This window comes from Chelon labrosus (genome assembly GCF_963514085.1).
Source record: "Chelon labrosus genome assembly, chromosome: 20".
Lineage (NCBI taxonomy): Eukaryota > Metazoa > Chordata > Actinopteri > Mugiliformes > Mugilidae > Chelon > Chelon labrosus.
Genome location: NC_140353.1, coordinates 15,438,488 through 15,455,700, shown reverse-complemented (window position 1 = coordinate 15,455,700; position 17,213 = coordinate 15,438,488). Strand labels below are relative to the sequence as shown.

The window sequence follows — 17,213 nt, the reverse complement described above, 5'->3', positions numbered from 1 at the left end:
GTAATGCGGTCGATTGCTCAGGTGTTTGTCGACATCAAACGGGTAGATCTCTTGCGAGAGTTTCAGAGTCGTTAACTGTCGGATATTGCCTTCGTAGGAGTTCTGAACTACATCTGGGAGGATATCAGGAAGTCACCGGCTGCTTTCTCAACACTTTCATGAAAGGTGATTGCTGAGACGTAGCAAGGGATTGTTTTGCTCTTTTGCGGCCTAAATACCCATTGGAGCTTCTTTTTTTATTTTTAGTTTTGCATTTATTTAGTAGTTTTTACTCTCTACAGACTTTACTGTGGTTCTCCTGGATTTTATTTACGCGGAGACCTTGGCAGGACTCTTAGAATGAATACATTAATTAAAGCGCAACTGGGGCCGTGCGCGCTCCTGCTCCTGGCGCTTCTCGTGAACCTCGGTTTCGGCCAGGAGACCGGCGGGCAATGCTTAGACCGATTCCAAAAGGGTCGGGACGACTTTGTGCTCGATGCCGACGAGTCTGTGAAAGACGGGGCGACGTTCATTTCTTCACCGAAACTGGACCGATACAGGGACTGCGTGGTCGCCTGCTGCAAGGAGCCCAAGTGTAATGTCGCCTTCATGGAGAAGGGCGAGGAAGGCTCCATCAAATCCTGCTTTCTGTTTGATTGTCTGTACAAGAAGAAATACGCCTGTCGCTTTGTCAGGAGGAAAGGATACATGAATTACATCCTGGACACCGTTTATCAGAGTTACCTCGAAGTGGATATCCCCCCAAGTAAGACCAAAAATATATAGTAATAGAAATGCACTATTTTGTCATGAGGGGCTTCTATTGATAAAGGTTTGACATGATAATAATAGAAGGTGGTCCACTTTAAATCCATTTAATTTAGGTCCTCTGTTATGATGGGCTTTGAAAACAGTCCCAAATTAAATTTCACTTAAATGTAATCACGTTAGACAGAAATATTTTCAGGTTACTCACTTGCCAACAATAAAAATCCAGTCTTCTCTCATCCATAAACTTAAATATGTTCTTTTATTGCTCTGTCAGTTTGTAATGAATACATGCGACGCCACAAATTAGGACAGAGCTCTGCAAGTACACACATGCCCTGGAGTTTTGGGGATATCTGTTATCTACCTCACCTAACGTTACAGTTTTCTTGTGTGACAGCTTATGCGGGTATATAAATGTGGATATTTCTACTTCGCCTTATTTCGTGGTCTTCTCAAATTATTTTTCGTTTCTAGAAGAATCAGACCATCCACCAGTGGCCAATGGAGGGCAAGACCGGGTGGTCCAACCGCAGGAAAGCGTGACACTGAACGGTATTCAGAGCAAAGACGACAAGGGGATTTCGAACTACCAGTGGCAAATGCTCACTCCATATCCTTACGCCATCATTGAGGTGAGGATGAGAGCCACTGCAGCACAAACCCCGATGTAGCCACTGTTCTTTCCATGAGTCCGGTTTGAGGAAATTTACCAAAACTGTGTGTTTTACAAATCCCACTACAATGTTATTTAATCTACAACGCTGTCTTTTTTTTTTTTTTATTGCCTCGTAGCAAACCACCTTCACAGACCAGATCATCGTCTCCAATCTCACGTCTGGGGTGTACAAGTTCCAGCTGACGGTCACGGACACCATCGGCCAGTCAGACATGGCGAAGATCACGGTCCTGGTATTGACGCCTGAGCAGTCTGAGCGTGAGTATCTAGAAAGTCTCCCTCGTGATCTGAACGTATTCGTTCACGCAGAGGGTCCGTTTTATGCTTTAAATCCAAACATTTCACCCCAAACTCACACGACATTAGTGCCAAATCACTTTTGGGTGTATAGGTTCAAAAGGGACATTTAGCCAAAGAAAAAGTTGAGTATCAATTCTAATGAGTGGAATATTTCCACAGCACTCTATTTGTTGACATTTCATGTGACTTATTCAGAGTCACCTGCCTTGTGTTTAATGTTGAGACACACAGTAGGTTAGACAGGACAATGCCCTCCAGTCTTAATAGTTCTTATTTAAATTTTTTATATCATCTACTTGAAGCTCAAACTGTCTGGGAAAGTGTTGACTGCTGTGTTACAGCAGCCTCACATATCTAAGATAAAAGGATTTGTTTCTGAGGAAGTTTTTGCATGAGTTACACTCGTTTGCATTTTGTCACAAACATGAGCCATTCCATATCAAACTTGTCGTGGCACGTTTGGCTAATTCCTGTGGACTGCATGACGAAACATCCCGACAGCAGAGATAAAAGCTTTAAGAAGAATACATCAATTTCCGGTTTTGGTAGACCAAAACTACAACAAGTTTGAAAGATACTTTTTGTTTGCCGTGAAGTATCCAGGTCATTTCCATGGAAGCGGGCTGCAGGGAAGATCCCTGTTTACCTCAGAAAATTGAAGTTAGTTGTGCTGTTGGTGCTGTTTTTTTTTTTTTTTTCCTGCTACTGATACCATCTCTCCACCCCCAACTCAAGAAAACCCGTCAGTCTGGTTTCAGCTTGGGTTTCACAAACAAGAAAACTCCACAGTCTGTATTGATTATAAGTGATTCAACTTTTAGCCTTTAAATGTGCTTTGTTTCGCTGAGTTCTGTGGTTAGTTTTTTGGGGATTATTGTAGACTGACGGACAAGAAAAGACTTTTAACCACCCAGTAGTTCAGTTACCCATTAACAGCTTCAGTCCTGAATAGTGTTAGGAATGTGCCTCACAGGAATATGGCGGTGACTCTCCTACATGTCAGTCCACTTTTACACCTCGGTAATGAATGGCTCGAATAACAGCTCATTCATGAATGACACGATAATAGCATAACTTCATAAAGAAAGTTAAGCTTGCTTGTGTAAAGCTCCAGTTAGTGTCAGTGGACTTCTTTGGAATATGTAACAGCAGCTGTATTCTACATGTTGATCTCTGTGATACTTACATTGTGTTTCATCAACCACATGTAGACGACCTTAATAGCATTCTCTAATCTCGCCACATACTGGAAACACACCACTTCTTTTTTTTTTTGTTACATACGCAAGCGTCTGTCTGTGGTTTAGACGGATGCAAATATCAGGAAGTAGGGACAGACATTTCATCACAGAACTTGCAGTGTTTAAGAAAACTGGTTTATGAATGTGGAACAAGCTTTACATTGTTAGCTGCTTTGTCTCATCCGACGGACAAGACACAAGAATGTGTTTCAACATTATATACGCACAGGGATTGTTACATTTAACATTTTCTTTCAAATGAATAAATTGTCAACACAGTAATTAATAATACTGGTGAGAAATTTGACAAGTGCTCTGGTGGAGGAAGTAACCAGAGTTTTTTTTTTTTTTGTGTCCCACCAGACCACTGCATGGCTCCGATGAAGGCCGGGCCGTGTCGTGGTTCTTTCCCCCGCTTTCACTACAATGCCGCCTCGGAGAAGTGCGAGCCATTCACGTTTGGGGGCTGCAAGGAGAATCTCAACAACTATCTCACAATGGATGAGTGCACCAACGCCTGCTATCGCTCAGGTAACTGGGTAACTGTGCGCTGCGCTTTTATGCTTGTATTCTCTGTCGCGTTATATTCGTAGGTACATCTAATGCACATCAGACTTTGATTGATGTCACAAAACCAGACCGTGAGTATCTGGGCGTGTACACGTGCCCCCCCCCCCCCCCCCCCCGAGGTCTGTGCTTCAGCATGTTCCATTTGAATTAAAACAATGATCATGATATCAATGAGTCAGATCTAAGCTTCTATTTGGGTAGGTGTACACAGATATAGAAAGAATACAACAAACTATGTGGGAGATTTCACCCTTTCATCCGTAGTGGCCAGGTTACAAGGGTTACCAATTAATTGCACACTGTTCAAGTTTCCAAGTTTCTTGGGCTGTTCAGGCTGTTAGTTCATGCAAGAAATAGATCCTGGTGTGAGGAAGGAAAGCTGATGTTTGGCAAAATGAGCTTATGCTAAAAAAAGCCGATGTGTAAACGAGAGCATATTCGCCGTCAGATCAAGGTGTCCAAGTGTTGTGGATTATTTTCATGGTGAAGAAAACCGCCTTTATGACTGCACAGCAAGTTGAGAATACTTTCCTAGGTGTGGCTGGACTTGTAATGTTGTTCACGAAGAATAAGATTCATTGTTCAGAAAAACAAAGAATTCACAACAACATGCAAAATCTCCTGATACACCTTAAAAAAACTATCCTCAAGAGGAGACCAACAGAGTTCTATGACCTGATGACACAAAAATCAGAAAAGTGGAAGAGACAAAGCAATTCATGAACCAAAGCAACACCCTATTTTTATTTTTTTTCTGCGTGTATAGCCCGTCGATTGAACCGGCTCAGTGGCATTTATCAACGATTTTACTGCTGATGGTGACTGCGGAGGTATACAGAAGCACCATTCAGCTGGTAAACAATCTTAAACACACGGCCAAAGCAACCAAAGAATGAACAGACCATTAGTGGCTGAGCGGTTGGTTACACGCTTGGTTTTTGTGTCAACTTTAATTTTGAATAAGAATAGCTGATATCAAAGTGTCAGATCGAGGCTTTCATTTTAGCGGGTTTATACTGAAATAGAATTGTGTGAGAATCCCTTTACCACACTCTACCCAGGTTGCAAAGGTAATTATGCACTTGGCTACTAAGTTTCTTCGGCTGCTTTAGTTTTAGCCCTCATACTGTAGACCTCCTACTGCTTCCATCAGCCGGATTAAGCTCTCCTACTGTGTGGAGTAGTGCTTGAAAGGAAAGTTAACAAAAAATGACGCTCAAAACATGTTGAAAGTAGCCGGTTTGGCAAAATTGGCCCGTGGGCTCGTGTGAAAAAGCAGATGTGAAATGTTGTGCAGTATTTATGGGGAAGGACTTCAGAGGATTCACCGCAACATGGCAAAAAAAAAAAAAGAAACAGTTCAGTTCTTCCTCTTTCAACTATATTAATCTCAGGAAAAAAAAAAAAAAAAAAAAAGATTTCATGAACCAAAGCGTCACCTCTTTTGAAATGGCCTCAGCATGTATAGCTGCCACTTGAACTGGGTCAGATCTGCAGTTTCATTTCTGATGAAAGCACTGTGGTGAATGCAGAGCTTTGTGGGAGCCTTCTGCATGCTCACATTCAGCCAACAGACATCACAGGGCAACATTTCATCATTAGTAAAACAATGATCCTCAACCACCAAAGGGGCCTTGTAGTTGTATAGGTGGAAAGACCTTAAGGTGTACAGTGTCAGCGGACGTAGATAGATAGATATATAGATAGATAGATAGTTTCTTTATTAATCCCAAACTGGGAAATTCCTCTGTTGCAGCAGCAATGTACAGGCATTCAACCATACATAAATATAACAAGAGCTAAAAATCAACAATAAAAATAGAGAACTAAAAAAGAACAAAAAGTATACACAATATTAACAGAATTATAAGATAAGTGAATAAGTGAATATTAAAAAAAAAATGTTAAATTAGATTGCAATGAGGTGTACTGAATTTAGGTAAGATTAAAAATTTACAACCAATAACCAAACAAGCGTGTGCAAATGTGCAAGAAAAAAAAAAAAAACAAAAGTCCAGAGTGTCATCTGTCACACACAGATGAGGAGTTGTACAGACTGATGGCTTGGGGCAGGAAAGATTTCCTGTTGCGTTCTTTGAGACAACAAAGTTGTCTGAGCCTTCTGGAGAAGGTGCTCCGTTGTCTGTCTATTGAGTGGTGGAGAGGGTGGTCAGGGTTATCCATGATTGATAACAGTTTGTTCAGAGTCCTCTTCTCCACCACCGATTCAAAAGTGTCCTGTCTGCAGCCAATGATAGAGCCAGCCTTCCTGATCAGTTTGTTCAGTCTGTTGGCATCACTGGCTGTGATGCTGTTCCCCCAGCAGACCACAGTAGAGAAAAGTGTGCTGGCCACAACAGACTGGTAAAAAATTTCCAGCATCTTGCTGCACACTTTGGACGTCTGTTGTTAAATGATTTTAGTCGGTGACTGCAAAGGACTTTCTTCAAGACATTCAAAAGGTTGTTTACTTCATGTGCATCCGTCCAGTTACATTTGAATCCAAAAGCCAGGCACAAAAGGGCATCCTAAAAAAAAAAACAAGCCATCGTGGTGAATATTGGTGTAGAATAGGTGTTGCTTTCAGCACATTTATCCCTTTTGATGGCTTCACCTTGGGCTACCGTCGTCAAAAATGTTCAAATCTTGCCCACGGGCGGCCTCAACATTATCGGCAATCATCAAACGGCTTCAGTTCAGAGAAAACCTGAAAGCGACAGAAGTCTAGAGTCTCTTTTTTACGTGGAGTGATTCATTTTTATCTCACTGTTTTTCACTTCCAGAAAAAGGTGGCATAAGTGGTAGAGGTCTGCCTGTTCCCGGAACTCAAGGTAAGAGGACTATGCACATGGTGATAGCAGCGTTGCCACAGTTTCCTCATTTTTTTTCATTTTTGTTTCAATCATATCTTTCTTTGAACAAACGGAAAAGCAAATAAAGACACAGCATATCATGTAGCGATCCGGTAATTGTAGGTAAAAGAAGCATTCCTGTTATTTCCAGAGATAAAGGTACATGTCTGACTGTTGACGTACACGAAGGGTTTGCAGGGTAGAGGCAACATGTGAATTTCCACAATTGTAAATGCTAATATTTTTTGCCATATCTGTGCTTTAGTTGGTCACAGTGGGGGGCTTCCTTGTCTTTGTAGCTAACCTTGCTAGTGCAGAGTTATTTATTTGACCACACATCTAGCAGTTTCAGTACAAACATTAGCGTTAATTTGAAGATTTCTGGCTAAATTCAATACTCACATAGTTATGTTTTTTGCTATTCGGCTGGTACATGCTCCACTATGTTCAAAAGCCAACCGCAACTCACATTTTGGGTGATGATTCTCCGTGGTTATATCGGCACAAGCGCACCATAGTCGCATTTTGTTTTCACTTTGCATGTAAAATTCTCAGACACCTGCTTTAAAGCGACAGGCATGGTACACTGCTCGTGACCGTTTCCCCCCCGTCTTTGTGTTCCACAGACGAGAAATGCGGTGCCCCGTGTACCTCAGAGCAGTTCACCTGTGCCAACGGCTGCTGTGTGAATCCAGGACTGGAGTGCGACTCGGTCAAGCAATGTAGCGACGGGTCAGATGAACTGAACTGCGAGGACTGTGAGCAGCGACTCTACTTCATTATCATGCAGGCTCACTGAATTATAAATACTGCACTGGCAAATTGTTTCTTTGGAATACATGCTAATTTGAATTATGTCCTGTGTTTGCGTCAGTGGACAACAAGTTTCAGATTCTGCTGAATATTCCGGTGGATGAACAAAAAGGTGATCATTTGTGCTTTCTAATCCGCACGTTGATGGTTTTAGAAATTAATTCTAAACTCTTGCTATATGTTTGTCTCTCCTCACCTGTGGGTTATTGCTTGTCACAGTGCGCTGCACAGAGCCTCCCGTCACAGGAAGCTGCAGAGATAGTTTGTCCAAGTGGTACTACAACCCCATCCAAAAGGCCTGCCTCCGCTTCAACTATGGTGGCTGCCAGGGAAATGAGAACAGATTTGACAGTGAAGACCACTGTTTGAAAGTTTGCAGAGGGATAACAGGTGAGTAGACTTTAATGTTTAAATGTGTTTTACCAAACCTCAGTTTGTATCCGAGACGCACTTTCCTCATCTGTTGTCACATGCGGTGGCTCAGTCTGTTCAAGTGGAATAACCCAGGCAAAGAACTGTCAACAGGGCGACATGTCAATACGAAAGAGTTCTGCTTTTTTGTTAACTTTTGAAATTGACGACAAACTATTACTACCACTGCTGAAGTAGAGCGACATTTTTAGTGACGGCTCCAAAAATGCGATTTTTAGAATACCAAAGCTGCTTCTCTAAACACAAGCCACAGCTTATGTGCAAGATACTTCCATCAGGAGTTGTAGACAAATTCAGAACTGAATATTGAAGTGCTCAGGTTAACGCTAACCCTGCTCTGTGGTTGTTGGATGTGTACATGTGAAACGTTTGCCATGGAATTTGCTCATCTTAAAAGATTGTGTCAGTTATTGCTTTTACATGAACACCAGTATTCCACTAATAGGCCTCTTAATAAGCCTGAGCTGGAAAAAACTGTCATTCGGATTGAAAGTGGTGGATGAAACCTTTGATGATGCGTTCCAAAAACTATATACTGGTGCCTAATAATCATGTAAATGTTGATTTAGTCATTTCTAGCTGGAGTGAATACATTCTTTCTATGCATGTTTGCCAGCCTGACACAGGCACAGGCACAAAAACGGTTTAGGAACAACTAAAGAATCCAAGAAAAACAGCACAAGGTGTTGACCTGGCCTCCAAATTCACTAGATCCTAAACTGATCAAGCATTTGTGGGATGCACTGGAACAAGCGTGATCCACAGAGGCCCCTCCCGTCAATTCATAGGACCCAAAGGCCCCCCACTAGCAATGTTCTGTTGCAAGGCACCACAGGACACCCTCAGGAGGCCCATGTCCATTCTCTGAGAACTGTTTTGGAGGCACAAGGGAGACCTACACAATATTAGGAAGGTGGTCATAATCATTCTATTTAGCGTTCACGTAAGTGGTTAAGATAGAAACTTTAATGGCAGTTATTTCAATTTGGTTGTTCATGTAAAAAAACAACACATTTTCACATGTTCACAGGGCTCCTCTGTTTATCCTGATGGACCAAGAGAATGCAGAGTTAAATGAGCTCTCTGGTGTCATTTCATTTGCAACACAAAATCCTGAAATTACATTATGTCTCTTTACTTTATTTCAGAAAAAGACGTATTTACCAGGTCAGAATTCGAAGCCATTGTTTCTGACAGCCAGACAGGTATGTTGACCTTTACTGTGTGAAATATCTGCTTCACCAGCTTTTGCTTCCAGTGCATTTTTCAGTAAAGTGATTCAAAGCTTCAGCGTCTATCAGCACTCTTTTGATTTAGTGTCTTTGCAGCCTTTTCTTGTACAGCCTTTGATTTACCAACCACCAAAACAACTTTTACAATATGCTTATTTATTTAACAGGTATAGTAGCGATCGCTGCTCTCCTGGGTATTGCTATCCTCGTCTTACTAGGCGTTCTGGGGTACTGCTTAATGAAAGGAAAGAAGTCTTCACAACACCAACATATGCCCGTCAACAACCCCCCGGTTACATCTTTCGAGGACAGAGAGCGTCTAGTCTACAACAGTACTACCAAGCCCATCTGACCCACATCATCTATGATGGTGAATGGCACTGGTTGTCGTAGCTGTGTCATACACTGAACAAGCTCAGATTCATGACAGAAGAAACGTTAAGTTTGAATGCTTGAGGAGGTCTGTTTTTATTTTGTTCAAGTACAGAAGTGTTTTTAAATATGTGACGTACGCAGGATGTCTTCAACGTTGAAATGGTTTATCTTTTTTGATTTGTAGCTCGGTTTTCTGTACAACAGTTTGTACTCAGGTTAAGAGGGAAGGACTTTCATTCATATGGACTACCGCAGGATACCATCCCCTTTAAAGTCATAGATATTTTCTACTTGTCTATATGTTCTTGCTTAAATGATCTAACAGGTGTTTGCCTGACAGCTCTCTTGCAACTAAAGCTAGCTTTAATATCAAAGTGTCGCTGTAGATTTGCATTGGCCTGTTACTTCAAAATAAAAGTCTAGATTTTCTTCGCTTTTTCTTATAACTGATCTCTGCGAGGTTTTGTGAACTCTTAATATCATGGTGATCCCTTCAATGTCGTGAGCCCCTGCATCTTGTTTTTTAATATGCTGTCGTATTCCAATGGATCACACATACATGTGTAATGTTGTACATAATAGAATTTGAGAAAGTAATATTTGACTTGGAAGTGTATTTTGTCTGTGATTAAGAACAACCTTCATAATCTTTTTAAAAAACACATATTCACGCCTTTTGAAGCACCCTTGCAGTTAAATATTCAACATTTTAAACTTGTGTGTACATATGACCTGATATAGGTTTCTTTAGCTTTGATAACAATGTTGTGATGTTAATACTAAATAAAAAAATATTAGCCGAAGTTGTGTGTGCATAATGTGGATATTTTGTTCTGTAATTTTCTGTGCCTCTTTTCTTCACACTTGTTTTGTTGCGGCAAATGCGACAAACGGTGCTTCATCTGAATATTCTTCTTTCGGCTTGGCTGCCACCAGCTTGTGGCAATAACAGGTCAAACCTCAGCATGCTGACGTCTATGTGGTGACACATAGATACCTCCCTCACAAGAAGATTGCCCTTTTCACTGTAATACATGACAGTATTTCCATAAGTCATGTACACAATAGTTGGGGGTTAACTTTAGGGTATACTTACTGTAAGTGAACCTTTTCAGTTATATGAACACCTTCACTGCACATGGAAACAATTGGTGTATTTAATCTATATTTCTCAAATTGAAATTACAGTAAAAAAAAAAAAAAAAAAAGATTTAAAATACATTCATTTTATTTTGTAAAACTAAAAGCTTCAGGTGATTTAATGGTTTACAGGCAAGTGAGCTGCCTACATTGGCTTTCTACACAAGCTTGATCAATGCACAGTTGCAGCATATTGAAAAGACATAATAAAAGACTCAATTTAAATGTTAATATACGGTGTTGAATTAGTTTGTACAAAATATCATCCAAGGACTGTCCTTGGAGGACATGAACTTTGAGTTGAGTTGTGGAAACCCAGACGTTTTCTCATGTGCAGTCATTAAACTATGTCACAGTGACCCCTAGTGGCAGCTGGATGCTAGTTACAGGACTCAGCATAAACGACAAGTTAAACTGGGGACAGAGCACTGGGGTCTGAGTGTGTTTGTGAGTTCATGTCAGATGGCTGGTTAAACAATATTGGTGCTTGATTCCCATAGCCACCATATGTACTATTTTCTAGGTTATGATGTGTCAACACAGCAAACTCGGCCGGATAAAGAGTTTTATTTACTTCGCCAGCAGGTGGCGATATTGGTCAGATGTTCAACCTGAGAGCACTGTGCGGCCAGTTCATGAATGTAAACTGACCTGCATGAACTCCTACAAAACCTTTGCAAAACCTCAACTGGTTGTTGCACATGTTTTGCATTTCAACAGATTTCAGACCGATTTTTAGATGGACTGGGGCATGTTCACACCATTTGTATGACAATGGGAGCAGCCTTTTCACCTCTTTCAGCAAAGTCCTCCAGCATATTGCTTTCTTCAGCTTTTTATGGGGATCTTGAGATTATTTCCAGGAGGATGGCAGAGAGAGGAGAGCCGTGCAAAGTAAAGGCGCCCCACATAAATTAGCGCCCACCCAATTGATTCTCTGAAGGCATCCTTTGTGAGCCTCCCATCCTACTGACCTGACCCCTCGTAAATGTAACTGGCAGGGTTACAATTTGTTATGTCTTTCACAAGCCTGTCGGTGGTTTGCATGCATATACCATGGGTTTAAGTAAAAATATCGTTAAAAACATCAGTCCAAGTCCAAGACACGACCACACTACGCAGTCCAGATGTTGTGATGTGGGAACGCTTCTGCTCTGACACTCACCGAGCAGCTGGCCTGTCAAAAACAGGCGTTCCTGTGGTGCGTTTACTTCCTAATCGTAATAAGCTTGATATCATTTTAGATAGTTTGTTTACCTAAAAAAATATATATATATATTTTATAATGACTTTAAATAATGTTATTTTACTTTGTGGTAAGTAGTTCTTTGTTTCTATATTGTTTGTAGTAGCTGTTGTTGTTTTTGGAAGTGACAACCGTAAATTATGTCACCCGGTGGTAAAGGCAGCTTTCCTGTGATACATATGAACAATACACTTAGAAGTGAGAGTAACAGGATTTAAAATACTGTATTTCGATATAGCCGAGATGTGTGCCGGGGTCCAAAGAGATTCACGTTTGCGCGAAGTCCTCTGTCAACTTTCAGTTTCTACATTCCGACAGCACCTGAATGCAGCATGAGTTCTTCCCAGTCCTTCAAAGATGCAGCAGTGTGTAGGGCGCACTGTGAGCTGATGAGCTGCGCTGGGCTGTGTGTGTGTGTGTGAGCGTGTGTGTGAGCGGCTTGTACCATGTGAAAAGAGGAAACTAACGGACTAACCTCAATTTTCTCACCAAGACACCAGAGAGAAGAGGTTTTTATTGAGGACAGAAGTCGGGGGAAGTAAAGAAGTTGGTGAGTTCGGTACGTGAACTACTTTTTTTTAGCTACTTTTCGCTAAGATTGAGCTAATTTAACGTTAGCTGTAGTATCACGTCAAGCGTTTCTCTACTGCGCTCATGCTGTCGGTATTTACATGCGTTTCTGAGTCCTGCAAAGAAACGCGAAACATTTTAAAATCTTTGTCAAGCGCTACTTGGGTTGTCGGTAGTTTTATAATTAACCAGAGTTAATGAAACAAACTGTTTAAGCAGTTAAAAGCAGCTGCATGCACTCAAGAGTTGTGTATTCGTGTAAAAGATACTTCCTAATGCTTGAACTTAGACCGATACTCAGAGTTTAGGTCTCCGCATCTCTGCTTTCCCCCTGACCATAAGCGCAGTAGTGGGCAGGAGTTTCAGTCAGATAAGTTCTGTTTGTCTTTGAAGCAGTACAGTCTCAGTTGAATGAACTTTGGTCAGCTGCTGCAATCTAATTTCCCCCCACTTTTTTTTTTACGGTGCTAGATTTTCCACTTTATCTTGTGAGATATACTAACATTCATGCTGCAGCTGAATCATTTGCCATTTCCTCTTTCCCTGCATCCCATTTCCAACCCCCCCACGGTGTCCATACTTGGCCCCAGCGGCAAGCCTAATTGTTTTTGCTAATGAGCACCCCATTGAGACACAGGGAGGTTTAAAATGCAGGCTCTTCACAGGTCAGTGAGTCTCCCCACCAGCTGTGGGGAGAGTCCTACACCAGAAGAATAGGACAAAATCAATCAATTACCTCTGAAAAGTTCCATCTTCTCCTTCTTTGACCTCACTTGACCTGTCAGACAATAAGTCACAACTTCATTTCAGATAGATGCTGCCTCGGTGCGATGAACAGCGCGCTCTCTTTTAGGTGGTCCAGACAGGAAACTGCCCAAGTGTGTCTTGGATCTCAGTGTTGGCCCCTAAATCCCTCTTCCAGAGTCTTGGTATGCTGCAGCTCTGATAAAATTACCACAACTGCAAAGTGAAAGGCTGAATTCATCTACGCGAGCATTATATATACATAAAACACCATTTGAACTTGGTTATTTATTGGTTCAGTTCCTATTTGAAGCTGCTTTCAGGGCAGCTGCAGTAGACCTGAACCTCAAATTCCAGGTTTTACAAGTTACAGCTTGGATTACACTGTGTGAGTTAAAGGATGACTTTTAACACGACCTAACAACATTGCTTTTGGTTGAATTGTGGGAATTGTGTTGATTCGAGAGCTTTTTGCCTGCAGAATATACCTTTTAAAGTGGCACGCTCGGATTCTATTCAGAGACTTGCTGTCTAATTTTAACCAACAGTCCCGTCCTCTACCCTCAAAAACTGCAGGACACTATGGAGGACTACGTACCCTCTGGCTGTTTACCATTTATAATTTTAAAGAACTGGAAGTCTTCACTTGTCATTTGCCGGTTAAGACTGCACTTGCCGACCTCGCTTGCCAGGTATGCCTTCTGTGGTTATAGGTCAAAGGTGTGGAGGTGAAAATTGCTGTTTCTCCTTTCTCGTAGCAGTAGGAAACAATTATTCTCCCATTAAGCGCTATTTTAACTTGAGTGTACGTGCAACAGATGGGCAAAACTCCTAACAGTGCCCTTCGGGTTTTCTTCAGGATGGATCGGCTATCACCACATCTGAGCTCAAAAATGCAGCGGATAAACGCTAAAATAGGCTTCTATGTTGTGTGTCTGTGGGAAGGTTAAGGCAGCGCCTTTGTGGAGATTGTGGACTTGATTGAGACGAAGAGTGACCATCAGGGTGTGTATTGTTTTCTCCACTGAATGAAAAGCTGTTAAAGCCTGTGTGTCAGGGGACATACTGCAGGAGTAATGTGGGAAAGAGGGCACTCGCAGAAAGGCTGGGGTATTTTCTGCAGGGGTACACAGGGTAAGAGGGTAAGAGAAAGGTCATGCAAGATAAACATGGCGTTGGTGCTGAAATAATTAGGTAGACGGTAGGATTCTGGCCCTCTGAAAGCCATTCCAGGTCGAATTTTTACTTGTTCTGAACGTAAACATTCGTCTGACTCCTGACTGATGGTGACTTTAAGAATTCAACTCCCCGCTCTCCCTCCCTCCCTCCGCCATACTTGTTGAACACATCCCACAAGGCTTATGTCATACCTCTGTGCAATAGGTCTCTGACTGTGAGAGAGACGTTCAGCAGAATTTATCCTATTTTTAGTTTCCCCTTCCATCAGCTTCATGTGCACCAGTGCAAATCATTGTTTTAATTATTGCACAAAAGGTTGATTAAACCTTGGATTCAGATGCTCATTAGTTGTGTGCATCATCATTTGGCAGCTGTCTTTTGGACACTGTTACACATCACGATTTCTAATATAATTGCGATGCTGGTGTCACATCCTCATTGACTTGTCTGTGCACTCTGTATTGCCTTTCCGAAGAGACAGAGAAAGTGGCAAGTCTCCCCAAGAGGAGAAGTTGTTTTTCCTTTGGCTTCCTCTGCAGACGTTTTCACTGGTTTCATAACCTTGACCGACTGTCAATAGTGAAAAATGCTCCAGATGTCCCTCAGGCCCTGAGGACACATTCCTCTAACTAAGATCTTGGTTTGAGGTATTCGTTTGTCTGTGTGTATTTTTTAAGTGAGCGACGCTTATAACACCTCAGTGGTGATGACTCAGTATAAATTTCCTCTTTATTTGCATGAGTGCTTTATCTTGGTCAGCATCTGCTCCCCTTAATCATCTATTTGTTTTGATTTTAAGAAAGGAATTCAGGCCATGACTGCCTGGACCAGCATTAACCCGTTCAATTAGAGGAACAGGGAAGTTTATCAACTCATCTGAAGAAATGATCCATTGCAGGTCTTTCTTTTAATAACCATCAGATCGGCTCTTGGCGCATCTGTGTTCAATTACGGGGCAACTTGCAAATTCCCATGCGGGAGGTTCATGCTGCGGGTAATGCAGTCATCAGCTGTGGGAACCAAATGCTCTCCATTTGTCTGGAATGGCAACTAGTTCAGGCACAGGTGGTCAGCTTGGCATGAATGTTAGTCTGTATGTAGTGTTTTCTTTAGGATTTGAAATTTGGCCATGCCCCCTCCCTGGGAAAACAAGGATTTGAAGTTACCATATGTCAGCAGATCGAAGGTAGAACTTAATGAGTTACGATTGTTGAATTCTGTCCAGATGTGGGTTAAACTGCTTTACCATATCCTTTTAGACATTTTAAAACATATTCCTCCACCCAGTCGGTCTTTCTACACCTACAAGCAGCCTTTGATAAGACATTGGGAAAACATTTTTAAAGCCCAGACTTCTGTAGTGATCTAGGTTTGCACATTTTATTCCCAGTCTAGCCTCTCATTGACCAGAGACAGATTAGCATAGTTGGGTCTGGTCATTAGGCAGGGTTAGCTCAGAGGTCACTGTAGGTGGGATTGTCAGAGGATTTTATTAGTTCACTGTTCACAGAGACAAGTTCAAAGCCTGCCCTTCAACATCAGGACTACTCTTGCAGGTTACACAAACTAACCCACCACTTCAAATTCAATTGGCCAAGCTTGGTCAAAGACGGGGGAAACTTCAAGGAATGTCATTGTAGCAGAGCTGCACAGACTAGACTGGGCACATTTCCATGTTGACAGCATTTGTCATACTCTTTGCTCTGCAATAAGATTATTGACTCCAGTCACATAGACTGGAGTCAATAATCTTGTTTCTGTCTGCAGTATGTCCAAGGACCAACAGATTAATGGTGGTGTTGGTTGAATTGGAAGTATTGTTCAAAGTTTGAAGACACAAAGTGCCTTTTGTGAATAAAAGTTCATCCAACACACTCTGGTCATTGTCTAGAATCTAAATAATATTAGCTTTAAATGTCATAAAAATGACATCCACACAACAAGAACAAAGTATTCTGTCCAGACAAATTTTCAAATTCTGGATTTATTTTGCAGAGTTTAAACATGCAAACACAGCTCTCTTTATGACTTTACCTACCACCCCACAGTGGAAGTCACTAAAATATTGTGAAGCCATCATCATGATTATACATCCAATCTTGTGACTGCCTCCAAAGAAATACAAACAAATTGACATTTTTTCCTTATTCATATAACATCATCATAGCTTCGTGGCGCAGATAATTTTTTGTGCAGTGAACTAGCTTTACTTTAGTCTAGGCTGCAACTGCTGCCCTGCAGCGAATCAGTGATCTTAGCGGGCAGATCCAGCTCTGTGACTTTTCTTCTTGCATTCCTGCACATCTTAATTGGCAAACCTTCCTGGCAGCGGGCTCACTCTGGCCTCAGCTGGCCTGGCTGTCAGCTCGGCACAGTGGCCAGCAGATGCACTAGGAACAATGCCCATCCTAATCCCTGAAGAATTCCTGCTCCTCTGATCTAGCTGGCCCCGAGAATGCGATGTTTAAAAGGCCGGAGGCTCACCAGGAATCACAGGGAGACAAGTTCTCATGCACTTTGTTAATTTGCTCTAAGGAGACAGAGAGGCAGTGATGTGAGAAACTGGCAGCGCAGTGGCTCTGAGGAGACACAGCTCATCATTAAGAACACCACAGCCTGGCATAAGGGATTAGAAAGATACCTGCCTCCAGGGGCAAACCTGTAATCTCACTGGATGGTTACACTAATAATGAGAGACTTGTTTTGAGGTGATATGGATTGCTAAAGAAATGTGTACAGACAAAGCAGGTTTACATAAAATGTATGTGGTTTTGTGTAGCTCATCTGCATTATTCTTTGTTTTATGTATATTTATATTTATGTCCTTCTTCTTTATGCAAAGCACTTTGACATGTAATTTTGAGTCAATTAACAAAGTGTAATAGACACTTATAATACTCTGATAGCCATTACAGAGGCGCTCGAATCCTTTAAGATTTATTTATAATCTGGAAAGTCTCTTGAGTGTCCATTCATGTCTAAGTTGGACTCATTCCTGCCCTTTCTCTGCTCATTAGTATGAGCTCATATCACTGCTGCCTCCACATATCTCACTATGCATTACCAAGTGGCCTGCATGAGCCAACACAG

General features: G+C 41.7%; 2 protein-coding genes across 2 annotated transcripts in view; both read left to right on the top strand.

The window, feature by feature from the left end:
• The first annotated feature begins 60 nt into the window (after window positions 1–60).
• On the top strand, window positions 61–10,066 carry spint1a (serine peptidase inhibitor, Kunitz type 1 a). The gene is made up of 10 exons (XM_084568417.1): window positions 61–748; window positions 1,228–1,385; window positions 1,546–1,687; window positions 3,334–3,501; window positions 6,324–6,371; window positions 7,019–7,150; window positions 7,267–7,317; window positions 7,425–7,595; window positions 8,786–8,842; window positions 9,037–10,066. The coding sequence occupies exons 1-10, from the start codon at window positions 340–342 to the stop codon at window positions 9,219–9,221; spliced, it is 1,521 nt and encodes a 506-aa protein (XP_084424543.1). The 5' UTR covers window positions 61–339; the 3' UTR covers window positions 9,222–10,066.
• Window positions 10,067–12,003: 1,937 nt separating this feature from the next.
• The window catches only part of LOC311505032 (pleckstrin homology domain-containing family G member 3-like), a 31,035-nt gene continuing 25,825 nt past the window's right edge, over window positions 12,004–17,213 (top strand). The window contains exon 1 of the mRNA XM_084568427.1: window positions 12,004–12,189. The gene's annotated coding sequence lies outside the window, so the exon portion shown is untranslated. The remainder of the gene's footprint in view (window positions 12,190–17,213) is intronic.